The following is a 15,968-nucleotide window of genomic DNA, read 5'->3' as shown; positions in this document are numbered from 1 at the left end:
AGATTCACCCAATTAACTATCTAATCGATATTAGATCATATATATCCAGTATAAACTAAGTGATTATAGAAGTAATCACTGTGGTCACCATTTTATTATAAGAATTAAGGTTTTCTTAACGAATATTTTCATTAAATATAAAGAAACCATTGCAATTAACTCCATGAGTAACAAGTGAACACGCCAGAGTTATATACAACAATGATCTAACAAACAATGAGATGTGTGCTATCCACCTTACCACCGTTCCTTATTTGGTTGTGAGCTTAGGGCAGATGCGCACAGTCAATTGCTTATTTACTCTAAGTTTTATATCACTTGTATCCATTTAGTACTCATAGAAAGGATTGTAGGATCATTTTTACGTATCTTTCATCAAAGTAGGAAATATAGTATTTCCTAAGAGGAACAGGCGAACTTTTCTAGATAGAACTTACAACTCACTACATTTTCCAACTACATTTTCTGCAACATTTTACGACTTACTTACATCGCTAAAATCTTATGAACTCACCATCTTAATTGTTGATCAACTCTTTCAAATAACTTGTATTCACAGGAGCCTAGTAGACAGCTACTCATTTTGGGAATTCTGAAGATGGAGCAGTATAGCTTCAAGTCTTTTTTTTATTTGCTTATGTATTTTATGTTTCATGAACACACACTTTGTAAACACTTTCTTTCTAATGAAATGGTTGTTCATTAGTTGCTTACTATAATGCATATCTTGTGATACTAAACATGACGTCCTCCACCCCAGAACGTTTCCGCCGTTTCGGTTTTGGGGTGTGACAATATTCGTCAGACTATGCGGTGAGTTTTTCTCACTGTACTTATGGGTCAAAGGCACCTAGGTCGGCCCATTGGATTGATATCCTGGTTACTATATGTTGTTATGCTCTTCAGATCCGTTAGATTTATATGATTATCTACATATTTCATCTTTGCGTTCAAGTTTGTTTCTTACATATGTCGACATGTTGGTTTGGGTTGAGGCGGTCCTGCTTTGTGTTGTAGGCCTGGACACTCAGGGAATACCGGATAGGATGTAGGCCCTACGAGGCAGTCATGTTAGGCCGACGACTCGTAGAGCGGTTCGGATAAGCGGTCCAGTCAGGTCGGATGCTCGTGGAGCGGTCCAGATAGGCTATTGGCCCTACGAGACGGTCCAGTCAGGCTGGTTGTTGATGTTTTCATGTTGTTGTTTGTTATGTTTATGTGGTGATACTTTGGGGGAACTCACTAAGCTTTGGCTTACAATTTTAGTTTTGCTTCAGGTACTTCATAGGACCTTGACAATGCGAACGCGTGACCGTACACACCCTGATTTTTATGTTGTTGATCTTGGAAGACTTTGTTTTGAATAATGTTTTGAAATAAATGGTTATCTAAACACTTATTTTAGTAATTGGGTTGTTTTGAAAAGTTTAAATTTCTTGTGATTCTTGAGACTTTACCCAAAAATGACACAATTATAGTCTAAACTTATGTACAAACTCTAAAAAACATGTTGGAAAAACCCGCATGCTAACCCGACTTCAAACAAATTAGATATACATGTTTTGAAACTTTCACTGAATACAAAAAGGCTAAAAAAACACAAAATCTAGCTTTTATATCCCGACTTTGGGGGACTGTACGTCAATGAATATGAAACTGAAATTGACAAAATTGTTCTCTAAAATCATGTACAAACTATAAAATATACACTGGAAACAACTGCATGCCAATCCCACTTGAAACGAATGAGATATGCATGTTTTAAACTTTTCATTGAAACTGGTTCTGACCCCAAAAATCGGTTTCTGTTCTGATTCCTAACACCAGTTTTGGTTCTTAAACTCAGTTTACCTATATACGTAGAAATCGAAACCCAGAACCCAGAAAATCCATTCTTTAAACCCAAAACTCGGACCGGTTCTACATATTCTAGTTCTTACGGGTCCATTTCTGGTCTGGTTTTCCGGTTTTTTGTCTCATCCCTAGCAGACACACCATATCTGGCTTTCTAAAAAAAAGAAGGAATGCTAGTATAGTACTACAGTATGTAATGCGTACAATGACACCAATAAATACTATTCGTTCTAATCTCACACACTCCTTATAATGAAAACTACCCAATGTTTAACTTACCAAATAACTCTAGTACGTAACCCGTACCTCGACACGTGATAATGCCATAGAACAGATCTTTACTCTCCGTTCCAATCTCGCAAACATCCCTTATATGATTGCTATCTAATATTCCAACTTAAATGAACTAAGCATCCTCTTTAGGTTTTAGTGTATAACTAGACAAGACTATAATACTCATAATCCACATAAATTTCCTCCTTGTGAAATATCATTACAATGTACAGTATACCTAAACACAAATTCAACTTACTTTTGAATTAAATATCCATGACTAACCTTTGTAAGTAGACCATATCATAATACTTGTAATTCCCTTTCAATGCAGTTTTCCTGGTCATACAATACTATCACAATACATGGTATGACTATGCCCTTATTAAACTTACTTCTAACTAAACATCATTTATACATCCTAGTTTAAAACATAGACAAAACAACAATCCTTGAAATGAACTTTCAATACCAACCTTGTTTAGACAACACTATCATAATCTAGTGTATATATTTAACAAAGAGTATCAGATATTTAATATACATTAATCTTCCAAGTAGTAATACTTCTATTAATATTATCATGTAATAATACCATATATACACTTTAACACATAGATAACCATATCTGGTTCACATAGTGTATGTTATCAAATATACATTTAACACATATTATAGACAATAAGCATTTAATATACATGTAAATTTTTAACAAATATTTAATACTTTTAACAAATACTTGTATTATAATCATGTTCATGTAAGTAACTATGTACTCCCTTTATTAAGGTGGAAGATCCACGGGAAAGTTAGCTCCTTGACTAATACTTAAACTTTCCCATTTTAAAATGACCTAAATATGAATATTACTACGTCCCAATATTTGTTCGTATTATATTAACAAACTCTTGGATTCATCATTAATCCAATGAAATACCAAGCTCAATCAAATAAGGAATAACTAGGTAAGATCATATCGGAGGTAGGATCTATTTGGTATATAGAGTATATTGTTTGAAGAATCAACTTTAAACACCTTACTAGCTCTAGCCTAGATATCACTCTCGAAAGTAAATCGATCAATATAATGACTGAAATTACTGATAAATCTGATTTATACGTTCATAATAACGATTACAAACATAAATATAACTTACAGTTAAATTATAGTAAGTCCACCTTAACTTACAAGAGTTTCTAGCAAAAAGTCAAAAAGTTTGCAGGCAGAACTTCGACACCGAACACTTCTTTCTGTTGCACTTTCTGTCATTGCAGTGCCTCGTTGCGAACACTTTGAGACTCAAAAAGTCATAATTGTAGAAATAGAAAGGGGAATCTAGAGAGAAAACCCCGAAATGAAAGTGTATAGGAAGTGATGGATGCTTGAAAACTATTTATAGGAGTCCTGGTGAGAGGGCACACTATACCTCTGCCTAGGCATGTCGCGCCTTAGTGTAAGCGACAAGGCTCTTCCTGGTGTAACACGTGTCACAAAATGAGTGGTGTTGCGCCGCCTTTAGCAAGTAAATCTCGTAATCTTTATGAAATCATATCTTTCGCATACAAGCTCCCTTTTTGACGTTCTTTATATTCCCTATTTCACATCGATGAGTACTACAACTTTCATGTAGACTTCGTTGGCTAATTGACATTCTATTTTTATTTTATAGTCTATGAGAATTACACAATAATATCTCCTTCATACGAGCTCTTTTCTCGACATTCTCTATACCAATGGATTCATATTTACGAGGACATCAACTTTCATTTAGATTGTTTTGGTCAAGAATCAGCTAATAATCAAAACCAAAATTATAGGATCTGACAGTGCAATATGTCGACTTGGGCAAGCAGCTCGTCGTGTTGCATGTCAACACGTCGACTTCAAAGAACAGCTCAATGAGTTTGATTAACATAATGTCGATTATGTTCCTTTCTCCTTTAAACAATTCACAATTGCATTAATTCAATAGAAAACTAATCCTAGTCTCTATACCCCTTAGTGAGTTTTGAGCATAACAACAATTCCTATGTGTGCATGCAACCATAATGCTTTGGATCTAGGTTTTCTCTAATTGAACATGCAAACTTTGAACACAAAGTAAAAGCCCTAGGATGTAACTATAATTTTCGAAATCAACATAAAACTAGGGTTAGGTTACATACCTTGATTGTTATATTGTTTTAACAATGATTCCCTTATAGATCTTGAAACTTGAAAACTTAGTGTCACAAGTGTAACACCTCTAATGGCTCACAAACACACAATGCAAGAGAATGATATTAGAGAGGAGGAAGGCAATTTCGGTTTCTTCTTATTAGAAGGATTGGCCGAAAATCATAAGGTTTAGAACCCTTTATATAGTGCACCAAGGATGCTATAGATAACCCTAATCTAAATAAAATATCAATATTTCAAACATGAGAATTATCCACCTCCTTTGATTATCCATATATGAAAAGATATTCTAGAAACTCTAGAATAATATTATATATATTATAAATTTCGTCCACCACCTTCCCTAGGAAGGTTCTGGACCTTTTTGCTAAACTATTGAACAATTGCACTTTTAGACCATGTATTTTTAATTAATTCCTTTAATCCCAAATATTATTCCAAATTAATTTCTGATTAAATATTAATTAATAATATGACTTCTAGTTAATATATCATTTCCATAACATATTAATAAATCATATATCTCAATTTATTAATCAAATTAATAAATTCTTCCTCTTCCTCTATTAATCATTCTGTCTAGTTGCTAGTGTGAAGGCAACCAAAAAGGACCATGTAACTATCAATTCAAATACATATCAACTATAGTTATGGGATTAGAAACCTAATCCAAAAAGAAGTAGAAGGAGAAAGGAGGAATTTTTTGACTTTTCAAAGTCAATGTTAAAGGAAAATGGGTTAAGCTCTATGTGGCAAAGGGGTAACCGGGTTGCCCCTTCATTTTATTCAAAGTAACCAAATCGACCGGACAAAAACCACTTTGTTCCCTTAAAAGGCATGAAAAAAAACTTTAGGGACTTAATGGGTAAAGTCGTAATATATAATAGGGTCGTTGCATCATTTTGCCCAACTTTGAACGACCATAACTCTTTCATATGAGCTCTGAATGAGTTAATTTTTTCTGAAGGTTGTAATCTTGTGTTTTGGTTACAATTTTGGCTTAAAAACAGTTGAATCTATTAAGAAATAGTTGTGTTACCAGATCTGAACATGGCCTATTAAGGATGCATAAATTTTTTTTGTACAAATAATTAAGTTCATTTTATTGTAATGGTAAATCAAAAAACCAAATAATGAGAGAATGTCACATCAAAATGGTAATGTACTTTAGAAGTTCGGTTCTTTGCAGTTTTGGAACCAAAGAACCGGAACTGCACCGCAACCGAACCGATATTTTTCTTCGGTTTTTTGGTTCCCGTAGTTTCTTATTTTTGGTTTTCGGTTCTCGATTTAGTTATTAGACCTATCTCATCACTACGTGGCAAATACTAACACCCCAACAAAAACATAGCATACTAATAGTCCGGGTTTAAAAAAAAAAGTTAAGGACCAAGTATCAGACCACCATAAACCACAGGGACCATTGGTGTAATATAATCAAACAATATACGTTGACCATAGTAGGACTATTGGAAGTCTATATGTAATTTGGAAGGAGGTAATATACTTGTACAGTAATACTGCTTGTGCTCTATATTTGCTGCTTCTTTTATTATTAATTATTGTTTAATCTGTGTTTTCTGTTTTGTATTTTGAATTTTGTTCATGTATCATATTTTTGATCTGATTTTGTATTTTAAGACATTCTGTTTTTCTTCGTTTGATTGGTATAATCTGGACTTGAAATGTTTTAACTTATGGTATTTTTTGTGAAAAAGTGCTAGTAATAGGTTTGCAAAAGTAAATATATATAGAAGCAAAAGATCAAAACGATGTATGATGTGCCAATTAAATCCTATTTGTTTGTTATTTTAATTACTCAAACAAGCTATATTTGACATTTTACATATTTCCGTAATAATATTTTATATACAAAAAACTGGAATATGTTAATAAGTGGTAGCAACTTCTTGTCAGATTGATATATTTTAATCTTACTATCAGGCATACACGTAGGTATCTTGTATAAAAGCTTACATTAAATGAAACTTTTAACAAAAATAAAAATAAATACAATAAACCATTCAAGATGTATCCCATGAATAAACGAGAATTATTAAGTGTTTATCATAATTACAAACTTACTTGCCAATAGAATATAAACATATATGATGTATATGAAAAATATCAAGAAGACAGTTTTAGTTATTTGAAATTTGTAAAAATCTTTATTATGAAAAATGTCCCAACATAGACGGTGTTGATTTTAATAAGATGATATTATTGAACATATATAAGTGATGTTATTGCCTATTGGGCATAGAAGCTCAAATTTCCGTATTTGATACCTCAATTAAAAAATGCTCAACTATTACCAACTGATGTAGAAAAATTTATTAATAATACTAAGATTATATAAGCATCTAACATTATTTCTCACTTTCTTTGTTTTCTAGTGGTGGGTGCATATTACGTTGGCTGCCGGCTAGAGGGTGCAAAAGAATATTAAAATTATAAAAAAAGTCAAACACTTCGTACTCCCTTTTATATTCTGGAGTGGTTGATTGCGTTTTGTCAGCAGGCTAGGAGGTGGAATATATATGATAAAATTATGACCATAAAATCGCTGAAATCACTATAAAGAATGGCTTGAATTGTTCTTACTTCTTCCCTCATTTCATCTACATCCCACAAATTCATACATACTTACCAAGTGCTCCCATTTTGAGTCTTCACTATAAGCAATGGCTGAAATCGTTCTTTCTGCATTCTTGACAGTAGTCTTCGAAAAGCTAGCCTCTGAAGCCTTGAAGAAGATTGCACGTGCTAAGGGAATCGATTCCGAGCTCAAGAAATTGAAGAGGTCATTAGACCAGATCCAGGATCTGCTTAATGATGCTTCTCAGAAGGAAATAGCTAATAAAGCTGTTAAAAGATGGCTGAATGGTCTCCAACATTTGGCGTATGACATAGACGACCTACTTGACGATTTGGCTACCGAAGCTATGCATCGGGAGCTGACTGATGAATCTGGAGCCTCGACAAGCATGGTAAGAAAGCTAATCCCAACATGTTGCACAAATTTCTCACTAAGTAGTAGGATGCATAGGAAGTTGGATAATATTACCATCACTTTACAAGAACTGGTAGAGGAAAAAGATAATCTTGGTTTAAGTGTGAAAGGTGAAAGCCCAAAACAAACAACCAGAAGATTACAAACCTCTTTGATAGATGCATCGAGCGTTGTTGGTCGTGAAGCTGATAAGGATGCATTGCTCCATAAGCTGCGGGAGGATGAACCAAGTGATAGAAACTTTAGCATCGTACCCATAGTTGGTATGGGTGGGGTGGGTAAGACTACTCTAGCTAGACTTTTGTATGACGAGATGCAAGGGAAGGCTCACTTCGAACTCAAGGCGTGGGTTTGTGTTTCTGACAAGTTTGATATCGTCAATATAACCAAAATTATCTTCCAATCGATAGGTGGTGGAAACGAAGAATATAAGGACTTAAACCTGCTTCAATTAGCTTTAAAAGAGAAGATTTCAAAGAAACAATTTCTTATTGTTCTTGATGACGTTTGGAGTGAAAGCTATGCGGAATGGGAAATTCTGGAACGCCCATTTCTTGCAGGGGCAGCCGGAAGTAAAATTATTATGACGACTCGAAAGATGTCATTGCTAACCCAACTGGGTTACGATCAACCTTACCATCTTTCGGTTTTGTCACGTGACAATGCTCTATCATTATTTTGTCAACATGCCTTGGGTAAAAGTAACTTTGATTCACATCCGACACTAAAGCCACATGGTGAAGGTATTATCGAAAAATGTGACGGTTTGCCGTTGGCTTTGATTGCCCTTGGGAGATTATTGAGGACCAAAACAGACGAGGAAGAATGGAAGCAACTGTTGAATAATGAGGTATGGAAGTCAGGAAAGGTAGATGAGATTGTTCCGGCTCTTAGACTAAGCTATAGTGATCTGTCTGCCTCTTTGAAGCTTTTGTTTGCATACTGCTCCTTGTTCCCCAAAGACTATGTGTTTAATAAGGAGGAGTTGATTCTTTTGTGGATGGCAGAAGGGTTTTTGCACCCATCAACCACCGGCAAGTCGATGGAACGCTTGGGTCTTGAAGGTTTTGAAGATTTGTTGTCAAGATCATTTTTTCAACATGCACCTGATGACAAGTCGTTGTTTGTGATGCATGACCTGATGAATGACTTGGCCAAATCTGTTGCTGGAGATTTTTTTTCAAGGTTAGATATTGGGATGAAGAAGGAACTTCCGAAGGAAGCTTTGGAAAAACACCGCCATATGTCATTTGTTTGTGAGTATTATATGCTTTACAAAAGGTTTGAGGCATTCAAAGGAGCTAGAAATTTGAGAACATTCTTAGGAGCGTATGCTGGGATAAAAGAAAGTTGGAGAACATTTTACCTATCAAATAAAGTCCTGGACGACTTACTACATGAGTCTCCTTTGTTAAGGGTCCTATGTTTGAGTGATCTTAGCATAAATGAGGTACCTGACTCCATTGGTAGTTTGAAGCACTTGCGGTATCTTAATTTCTCTCGAACTGAAATCACACATTTACCGGATAGTGTCTGCAACCTTTATAATCTTCAGACGTTGATTGTTTCTAGTTGTACGAGTTTGAAAAAGTTGCCAGAGAGCTTCGTAAAGCTTAAAAATTTGCGGCATTTTGACATGAGAGATACTCCGCATTTGAAGAAGATGCCTTTAGGGATTCTTGAGTTGAAAAACCTACAAACTCTCTATGGGATCATTATTGAAGGAGACAATGGATTTTCAATAAGAGATCTTAAAGATTTAAAGAATCTCCAAGGGAAAATTTCCATTAAGGGGCTGGAAAAGGTTCAAGGCTCAATGCATGCACAGGAAGCGAACTTATCTGAAAAGAAGCTAAGTGAGTTAGAGTTGGAATGGAGTATTGTATTTGATAATTCTCGAAAGGAAACGCTTGAAAAGGATGTCCTGAATGTGCTGAAGCCTTGTAGTGATACTCTAAAAGAACTGAAAATTGTGTCATATGGAGGTATAGAGTTTCCAAGTTGGGTTGGGAATCCCTCGTTTGGTCGGCTGACTCGAGTTTCGATAAGTGGTTGTAAAAAGTGTACATCTCTACCGTTACTTGGGCAGTTACCATTACTTAAGAAGTTGTTTATTGAAGGCATGGATGAGGTGAAAGTTGTGGGATTGAAGTTTCTTGGGACTACTGGTCTTGCATTCCCAAAACTTGAACATCTTAAGTTTCGAGATATGAAAGGGTGGAAGGCATGGTCAACCAATAATAATGGGGTACTTGTGGATACGGCATTTCCATGCCTTCAAAAGCTTCGTATTGAAAGTTGTCCTAATTTGTTTAGAGTCTCACTTGGAGCATTACCTTCACTGAGGGTTCTAGGAGTAAATGGTTGTCGTCATGAGGTGTTAAGAAGTTTGGTTCAGGCAGGTTCATCAATCACCAAGTTGGATATAAGTTCTATTTCAGGACTCAATGATCAGGTGTGGGGAGGTGTTAAAGAGCATCTTCGGGCAGTTGAAGAAGTAAGCATCAGAGGGTGTGATGAAATAAGATACTTGTGGGAATCAGAAGCAGAGGCAAGTAAGGCTTTTGTGAATTTAAGGAAGCTGGAAGTCCATAATTGTTCAAATTTTGTGAGTTTAGGAGAGAAAGAGAAGGATAATTGTGGTAGCAACCTAACATCTTTTACAACCTTGACTGTACGGGATTGTAAAGGATTGGAGCATTGCAGCTGTCCAAATAGCCTTGAATCGCTTTTCATCGTATTATGTGAAAAGGAGTTTCTGGTAGGACAAGAGAAGACTAAGACGCTGATCAGCTCAAGCATACTGATGCTTGAATCTGTATTTATAAGTCAGTGGCCAAATATGAAATCTATCACTGAATTGATTTCCTTCCATCACCTCAAGGATATCTATATAAGCCACTGTCCAAATATGGAATCATTTCCTGACCACGAGTTGCCGAAACTCAATGTGTTAACACATCTGACAATAGTATTTTGTCAAAGTCTGGATGCTTCCTTTTCTGGTGGGCTTTGGCCTCCAAAATTGTGTTCACTAAACATAGGAGGGTTGAAGAAGCCCATTTCAAAGTGGGGCCCACAGACTTTTCCAACCTCACTTGTTAAACTAACTTTAATAGGTGGACAGTCGGAAGATGCGGGTAATTTCAGTCAGTTGTCCCATCTTCTTCCTTCAACTCTTACCACTCTCCGCATAGAAGAATTTGAGAAAGTGGAATTAGTTTCAACGGGACTCCAACACCTCACATCCGTCCAGAGTCTCTTCATTTACAAATGCCCAAAGATGATAGATCTACCAGAAATGTTGTTTGCTTCACTTTTCTTATTGAGAATTATTGGATGCCCAAAACTGAAAGAACGGAGTAGTAAAGGAGGCTCCTACTGGCCCCTCGTTTCACGTATCCCCTACACCGACATATACTGAGGAGTTACAAACTTAATATGAAGGTAATGTTCTCCGTCCGCCTTGATAAATTATAAATATATAATAATTGATTTTGCTTTCTTACCATAAACAAAACACAAATATTCTATCCATATAAGCGAGTATATAATAAATTTTTTTTAGTGTGTCAACATATATGGATGCTAAAATGTACATGCAATTGCTTCTTTTTTTGTTCCTAGTTATTGAATATGATTGAAGTTGTGTACATGGAAAGCCCACCATGAATTCCAAAATAAGTCAAACTGGTTAAAGAAGTGTAAATACTTCTCTCAAGCATTTCTTGAATTAGAATATGTCCTAGGATTTACAATTTAATTGAAGGTAAGCCCCTCCCTCTGTCTTTGACCTGTTGTAGTTTATACTTTATAGATCAATATATGCATACATTAGATAATAAGTCTTTCTTTTACTCAAAAAGAAGACTTTAGCGATTATCCAAGAATAAGTTTTTGTCCCGATATCCGCAGGTCCTTTTGTTAACCAGCAAGTCCTATTGTTAACCAATATAATTTAGTTGTGAAATACTTCTTGGGTAGTCAAGTCCAAACTTCTAAAAACAGAGAAAAATTGCCTTATGATAATTTTCATGGCACTTTGTCTTTTTCTACTAAATGACATAAAGAAGTATATAAGTTCAATAGCCTATTAGTAATATTAGATATGTATTACTAGCTCTAAACTTGTACTAATAATTTATTTTTAATTTATTTATAGGCGAAAGAAACACAACAAGAATAGAGTCTGATAGAAGGTTGGAAAAACATGCATTGCAATCAAATCCGTGGTTGGGCTAACAAGGCCACCCATCACGATTATGTAAGTTAATACTTTCCTATTTTGTGTCTTAATTGTAATCCTTGATGAATAATATTGATGATTCAAAAGATATATTATAGGATTATCACTTTGGTGTCACGGTTGATATAACTGTTTTAGGTTCTGTTTGTACTAAATCTAAATGTGGAGCTAATTCTGAGATTACTTAGCAATGTACTCTCTAACTCCTCTAAATGTAAAACTGATGACAAAGAATGTAAATCTAATCTATTTTAGGTTTTGTTTGTGCTAAATATCAAGATTATGAAACAAAATTCCAGAAAAGCTGTAGCTTCAATTATGAACAAAATTCCAGCAGTAATTTTGGAAGTGTGTTGCTATTTCTTGCATTTAACCAGAAAATTTGTAGCTTTTTGTAAGAAAACTAAAGGACAAAACAGGGGCTGCACTTTCAGTGGGATAAAAGCTGCATTTTTTTAGTTAAATTTCAGTGGATTTTGTTGTCTGATTTCATTTTTAGTTAGGGTAATGCAAAATGTATTCCTTTTAGGGTACAAAATACTATTTCTAAACGTTCTGTTTCAAAAATGCAGAAGAAGCTTATTGTAAAGTATGATGCACGTAAGCAACATGGACAATTCTCTTCTTCAGTCGATGAGGCTGAGGCTGATGTCCACAAGCATGTGTCCGGGGAACAATTGTTCTGTAATTAGACTGTGGTATTAAAATTGATATATTTTTGGAAATTTGGTTTTTTCGATGTGTTATATTAAATTTTGTTTTTAGTTGTGGAAAATTAAAAGTTAAAATAGAAAAATTATCAGAAATTTGGTTTCTATAGGGAGGACATGTCATTGATTTAGAAAATAAAACAAATTCAGGCCTAATAACTGTAGGAGTGAAATGGCCTCGTTATAGGTAATAAAAATAAAATTAAAAAGAATTTATGAAATTAGGACATCTGTAGGCATTGATCTAAAATTTATTAAAATACATATAGCGATGACATGTCCTCACAAAAATCCGCCATATAGCAACCAACCTTTCAGCAAGGACTTATGTATTAATTCTATTCTGCATATGTATCATTCCCCCTTCCAATTCTTCTACGTGAATAGTTACTGTTAAGTTATGTTATTTATTCTGTTTATGTATAGTATAGGGACCCCTTATGTAAATTATGTATATATATATATATATATATATATATATATATATATATATATATATATATATATATATATATATATATATATATATATAGGGTTAGTTTCATGTGAGACGGCCTAATTTTGTGAGACCGTGAGACGCATTTTTTTATTTTTTAATTTTTTTTAATTTTTTTTAGTTAACTGAAGTTCCGAAAATAATATTTAAAAAAAAAAGAATTTTTGGATTTTTCCATTTATTTTGCATTTTAAAATTATTTTTTAGAATATGTACAATGTAATATTCTATTAGAATATTTCACGTATTTTTCAAAAAAAATTGAATTTTTTTTTCTTTTTTAGTTAATTCAAGTTCCGAAAATAATATTTTAAAAAAAAATTTTAGATATTTCCATTTATTTTGCATTTTAAAATTATTTTTTAGAAAATGTCAGTGTAATATTCTATTAGAATATTTGTAGCACCCGGTTCCTGGTACGTAAATGATATTTGAGTATTTCCTTTCTTTTAGCCTTGGACTCGGCGAGTCATAGGTCCGACTCGCCGAGTGGATGCGGGACCCGGGACACGTTTAAGTTGGCGACTCGACGAGTCACAACTGTTGGATGAAACCCTAAGTTTCAGGGGTTTGCACCCTATTTAAAGAACTTATCTGCCCCAGGCCAGCCCCCATTCTCCCCCCAGAGCTCCCCAACCCTCTTTTGTGCTTTTTCTTTGAAGATTGAAGTTTTGTTGTGTGATTTTGAAGGCTTTGAAAGAGGAAGGAAGTAGATCCAGAAGAAAGGAAGCCATCCAGGCCATTATTGTGTTCTTCCAGCAGTTCCTTTGAGGTATAACCCGTTTTCCCCTTGATTCTATGCTTAAAACTTCATTTGGGTCCTTCTTGGTCAAATCCCCAAGCTTGTATGTGCATTGTATGTCGTAATAAGATGTTTGGCCTCTGGATCTAGGCAAGATTGAGCTCCAGGAGCTCAGATCTGTTAGCTTTATGGCCCCATGTTGCTTGTTAGCCCTAGATCTACCCTTTTGAGACATTTTGAGCCCTAAAATCCATATTGGTGAATATCCACATGTAAAGTTGGAAACTTTACGTGTGATTCGTGTCCTAGAAGTCCAGATCTATGAATGGCTTGGAATGGAATCGAGCAAATCGGTATATTTTAGGAGTGCATGGCAACGACTCGGCGAGTCGTTCATATGACTCGGCGAGTCTGTTCGCGAGTCTCCGAGTTTGTCCCCTTTTCGTAGTGTCGAGTGAGCAGTGAGTCACGGGGTGTGGCTCAGTGAGTCGGAAGCTTGACTCATCTATGGAGGTACTCGGCGAGTCAATGCCCTGACTCGGCGAGTTCAAGGCAACCTCCTTAGATCAAGAACAGACTCGGCGAGTTGTTCATACAACTCGGTGAGTCTCAGCATAAGTGTTCTTCGAATGAAGATGGACTCGACGAGTTGTTCATACAACTCGGCGAGTCTTAGCATCAGTGTTCATCGGATGAAGATGAACTCGACGAGTTGTTCATACAACTCGGCGAGTAGGATGAAGGACTTGAATATTGGTTAAGAAGGTAAACCCGTCGAGTCGTCGCCTAACTCGACGGGTAGGATCGGGATTCAGGGCAGTCATTAGGATAAGGACTCGGCGAGTTGGGAAGCCAACTCGGCGAGTCGGGTCAACTGAAAGTTGACTCTGACCTTGACTTAGGGCATGGTCAGGGGTAAGATGGTCATTTTACCCAAAGGTCAGTGAGTAGTGTTTGATTGGGTATATTGTGGGAATTGCAGCCGGAGGATTTCCGGAGCAGCAGCAGCAGCAGTAAGCAGTCAGTTCCCAATCAGATCAGCAGCTACTTCGAGGTGAGTTACCTTCCAGTAGCGGTGGGTCTAAGGCCACAACGCCGACCCACCAGTAGGAGACGTATGGTAGATGATTGTCTTTGTGATATCATCTAGGTTTACTACTACCTGATATGTTATATGCTAGCATGATATGTTGTATGTGTTAGTAGTCAAGTTCGGTTGTTAGGACCGAAGGGTAGTCAGACACCCCAGATACGTCTGACAGTATATGATTATATGTTTGCATGCTGGCTTGTCATGTTATATGCGATAGAGGTAGTATGAGGGGACCAGTCCCTATGGTCGGTTGTTAGGACCGACGGGTAGTCAGCACCCCAGAATGGCTTGACATGGGTAGTCAGCACCCCAGAATGGCTTAACATGGGTAGTCAGCACCCCAGAATGGCTTGACACGGGTAGGACGGCACCCCAGAACGGTCGTACCGGGTAGTCAGGCACCCCAGAATAGCCTGGCAGTATGTATGTTACGTGTTTGTATGGTATGTGGTACGATGGGGGAACTCACTAAGCTTCGTGCTTACAGTTTTCAGTTTTGGTTTCAGGTACCTCCTCGGCTAGGGGAAAGGAGCCGACGCGGGTAGCAGCATGTCAGACACACACTCTCCGGTTTCCGCATTTACGAGCTTCACTGGGATTTGTACTCTGATATTTTGATTGAATGTATGAATTGGCTTTTAGACATGGTTCACTTGTGTTATAATTTGATCAGACAATGTTTTTAGCTTTTAATATTTTCTAAAGTAATGTTTTTAAAACGAAATTTTTGGTCATGAAAATTGGGTCGTTACAATATTTCACGTATTTTTCAAAAAAAACGAAATTTTTTTTTTAATTTTTTTTAGTGAATTCAAGTTCCGAAAATAATATCTAAAAAAATAATTTTTTGATTTTTCCATTTATTTTGCATTTTAAAATTATTTTTAGATTTGGTCTCACGGCCTCACAAAATTAGAATGATCTCAAATAAACATGAACCTATATATATATATATATATATATATATATATATATATATATATATATATATATATATATATATATATATTCATTGCAATACAACGCCCCTAATCAAGGAGCCTTTTCCACAGTTAACTTGGTATCACAGCTAGGGTTTTAACCCACGTACGTCTACAGCAAAAAAAACTTCACAAGGATTTTTTTCTCTCCTGGTCGTACATTCTGATAGCTTCTCTATTAGGCTATGGGGAGTGGTCACACTCACCCCACCAGAAAAGTGTTGTCATATGTGCGTCATGTCAGCTTCACACCCAACCCACCACCAACCCACTAAAGACTCGAAATGGTTACCACTCTGCAAATTCTTTTTTTTTTATTTTTTTTTTGATCATTATATTAATTAAAAAGCATAATTTATAACATACATTAATTTTTTAAAAC

At 35.6% G+C, this 15,968-nt stretch overlaps 1 protein-coding gene across 4 annotated transcripts; it reads left to right on the top strand.

Annotated features, from left to right (window-relative positions):
* Positions 1 to 6,900: 6,900 nt before the first annotated feature.
* Positions 6,901 to 15,332, top strand: LOC111911532 (putative disease resistance protein At3g14460). 4 transcript variants are annotated; one of them, XM_052769547.1, is made up of 6 exons: positions 6,901 to 10,766; positions 11,482 to 11,583; positions 12,138 to 12,263; positions 13,462 to 13,543; positions 14,496 to 14,567; positions 15,113 to 15,332. In XM_052769547.1, exon 1 carries the CDS (start codon positions 6,991 to 6,993, stop codon positions 10,741 to 10,743), a length of 3,753 nt encoding a protein of 1,250 aa, XP_052625507.1. In that variant the 5' UTR covers positions 6,901 to 6,990; the 3' UTR covers positions 10,744 to 10,766; positions 11,482 to 11,583; positions 12,138 to 12,263; positions 13,462 to 13,543; positions 14,496 to 14,567; positions 15,113 to 15,332. The 4 variants fall into 4 exon arrangements, with proteins under 4 accessions (XP_052625507.1, XP_052625509.1, XP_052625508.1 ...); XM_052769549.1 differs by lacking the exon at positions 12,138 to 12,263; XM_052769548.1 differs by lacking the exon at positions 14,496 to 14,567 and having other exon boundaries at positions 15,113 to 15,331.
* Positions 15,333 to 15,968: the final 636 nt, after the last annotated feature.

This window comes from Lactuca sativa, chromosome 3, assembly GCF_002870075.4.
Source record: "Lactuca sativa cultivar Salinas chromosome 3, Lsat_Salinas_v11, whole genome shotgun sequence".
Lineage (NCBI taxonomy): Eukaryota > Viridiplantae > Streptophyta > Magnoliopsida > Asterales > Asteraceae > Lactuca > Lactuca sativa.
Note: the sequence above shows the minus strand (reverse complement) of the source record. Positions and strands in the feature narration are given on the sequence as shown.